The sequence below is a fragment of the Branchiostoma floridae genome, unplaced genomic scaffold (assembly GCF_000003815.2).
Source record: "Branchiostoma floridae strain S238N-H82 unplaced genomic scaffold, Bfl_VNyyK Sc7u5tJ_1421, whole genome shotgun sequence".
In the NCBI taxonomy this organism is placed as follows: Eukaryota; Metazoa; Chordata; class Leptocardii; order Amphioxiformes; family Branchiostomatidae; genus Branchiostoma; species Branchiostoma floridae.
In genome coordinates, this window is record NW_023365714.1 from 400,577 (window position 1) to 403,508 (window position 2,932).

At 51.2% G+C, this 2,932-nt stretch overlaps 1 protein-coding gene across 1 annotated transcript in view; it reads right to left on the reverse strand.

Moving 5' to 3' along the window:
- The window catches only part of LOC118407541 (ATPase SWSAP1-like), a 6,158-nt gene extending 4,072 nt beyond the window's left edge, over positions 1–2,086 (reverse strand). Inside the window, exons 1-3 of the mRNA XM_035808018.1 lie at positions 1,922–2,086; positions 666–821; positions 182–296 (exon numbers count right to left, since the gene is read on the reverse strand). Of these exons, the coding sequence (XP_035663911.1) occupies positions 182–296; positions 666–821; positions 1,922–2,076 (426 nt within the window). The 5' untranslated portion in view covers positions 2,077–2,086. The remainder of the gene's footprint in view (positions 1–181; positions 297–665; positions 822–1,921) is intronic.
- Between the last annotated feature and the right edge of the window lie 846 nt (positions 2,087–2,932).

Consider the following 2,932-nt stretch of genomic DNA (forward strand, 5'->3'; position numbering starts at 1 on the left):
CGCATATGTGTGTGTTGTGCAGAAGTTGTGTGTGTGGGGGGGGATCTATAGGGAATAACACTCGCTACACTTGGGTGCCGTGTCTGTGTCCGTGTGTGTGTGTCTATGCCTGTGCGTGTGTTTGTGTGTGTGTAAGGGGGGGCCTGTGTGTGTAAGGGGGGGTCTGTGCTGTATGTATTACCTGTGCTGTGTTTACGTAGTAGTCCAGATTATCCACCAACACAGCAGTGGGGAGGGGGGCCTGTGTGTGGATGGAGCACAGGTACTTCAGCAGGGCCTCCTGGGAGTTCAGGTACCTGCAACAGGACAGAGGAGAGGAGAAGTCAGGTATCTTCCAGACGCTGAGGGAAGAACTGCTTACAAGTCATCAGCTACGCAAGGAAAACCTTCTGGTGTCGTGTTAGCACATCAAGTAGGTCATGTGGCCCAGGCACCAAACTTCGAGGTCCTGGGTTGGATTCCCCATACATGCTCCTGATTTTGTGCCCTTGAGAAAGGCACATTACATGGCTTCCCACACTTGCAGTTAGTGCCATATCCAAGAACATTTGATAACCCACACACGCAGCAAACAGTGTACGAGCCCATACTTACCAGCGAGTCAACAGGCCACAGAATATTCCCTAAGCGAAGGCAGAGTCTCTCCAAGAAAAAAGAACACTTACAGAATTTGCAGCCGTTTGAGTGACAGGGGATCGGGTTTTGTTGCGCCGGCGACGTGCAGCGGCATCGTGTGGAGCGTCTCGTGCGAGATGAAGGTCACGCGGCGACCTTGGCGCACCAGACTCAGCCCGTACTGGAACAGCAGAGCTGTCTTCCCACTGAAACAGCAGAGGACAATGTGAACAGCTGTGTACAACTTGTACAATGACTTCTACAGTTATAAGATGATGGCTTGTTGGCAAAAAATGCAGTCAGAGAGGTCTATGTCATGCACTGTCACACGACAAAATCTATAAATCTAAGTCTAAGAATGACCACGCACATGACGATAGCTTACGATTCGGAGCATTTCACAATACATGAACACAGGACAATTCAGCTGCAGGCACACTGCTGCAAGGAAACTTAGCAGAAATGCACCAAATATATATTCAGCGGGTTGCACAAACAAACAATGTAATTTTCTGTGCCCAGCCGATTTTTCACCACCACATGCAGGCAGCAGCGAGGGATCAGAGCTGGGGTCGCTTTCGCACCGGCTACCAAGCACGGCGTGCAGGGGACACGCGCCAGCCTGTTTGTAGTGCCTTAACCCTAACCCTACCAAGCACAGCGTGCAGGGGACACGCACCGGCCTGTTTGTAGTGCCTTAACCCTAACCCTACCAAGCACGGCGTGCAGGGGACACGCGCCGGCCTGTTTGTAGTGCCTTAACCCTAACCCTACCAAGCACAGCGTGCAGGGGACACGCACCGGCCTGTTTGTAGTGCGTTAACCCTAACCCTACCAAGCACGGCGTGCAGGGGACACGCGCCGGCCTGTTTGTAGTGCCGTAACCCTAACCCTACCAAGCACGGCGTACAGGGGACACGCGCCGGCCTGTTTGTAGTGCGTCTCATGCTTGAATAGGTAGATAGGTAATCATTTGTAATCGTTATTTTGTTGGAGTAGTTTTTGCTGCTTCTTGAATCTTGTACATGGTTTGGAGTGCCCCCCTCCCCACTCAAACTCAAAAGTCTAACCGCAGCTTGCTTGCTATGTCATCAGCGAAATCCATGTTTCTGGCTCGAAATTGTTAAACTGGCACTTAGTCCGACTCCCACTATCTATGCTTGCTACAATTTACCCGTAGCCAGCAAGACTGTTCACAAGCTGTACACTGCAGCAAGACTGAACCACAGATGAGACCATGCCGTTTTCTAGGTGCACACCTCGCCATGCACCTTGCTGTTACATCTGGCCTAATTTCCCCACTTACCTACCCTTAGGGCCGACCAAAAGGCACCGAGGAATGTTCGCGGACTCTACCGGCAGCGTTCCTCCCGCTGATGCGTCTCCCAGCCCGCCGGTCAGGCCGGATGGCGCCGGATTCTGGCCGGGTTCCCTCCCGAACATGCCTCTCACCACCGCCATGTCGCCGTCATACCGCTGTGAGGCATGCTGGGACACATGTGAGGGTCTGTTTGCTCTTTTCCGTGAGGCCAAGTAGGTTAAATCAAGGAGGTTAAAGAATCACAGGAGAGAGCTCAGTCATTAACACCCCACTGCGGGCTATTGTTCAGACCCTCCGGGCCCATTGTTTCCGCTATCCGGCGGCGCGTCTCTGATGACCATGATGGCCGCGGGGTTTCCCGCCATTTCTGATGAGCCCGGACGTGTCAGCCAATCACATGAGCCCAGCCATGACGTCATGCACCGCGATCCCGGCCGAGGACGACCGAGGGTTGCCGAACTGCGAGCGAGATGAGCGCAGTTTCCGCAGATTTCCTTATTTGGGAAGCGAAGGGGACGTGTGCAAACAGTACTGTTGTGGAGAGACCAAGATGGCGATCATGTCGATACTTGTTTCGGCGCTGTGCGACCAAGTTGAGTGAATTTACAGGCATTTTTGTCGCTGTATCCCCGATTTTTTTGTCTCAGAATTATGAACAATATTCTCTACTTCATGTGTCTATTAAAAAATTATTACGCTTGCCCCGCAAAAGAGACTTTTTTTCAACGATAGTAGTGGGCTTGGGTGTGCCAAATAAGTATTTGTTGTTGCTGTTTGCGATCGATTTTTGCTGTTCGTGATGCATGAATTTTGTACTCTGAGGGCTCCGTGGATGTTCATGGCAATGATGGGAAGCAAGATGATATTTCCGAGGAAATTTATTTTGTCGGTATTGAGGGAATTTTTGCCTCACGAGGAACGCATTTTTTTTACACAGATGGCTTGATATCTTAATTTGACAGACTTGAAAATAAAGTTGCATAGCGTTTCTCAAGC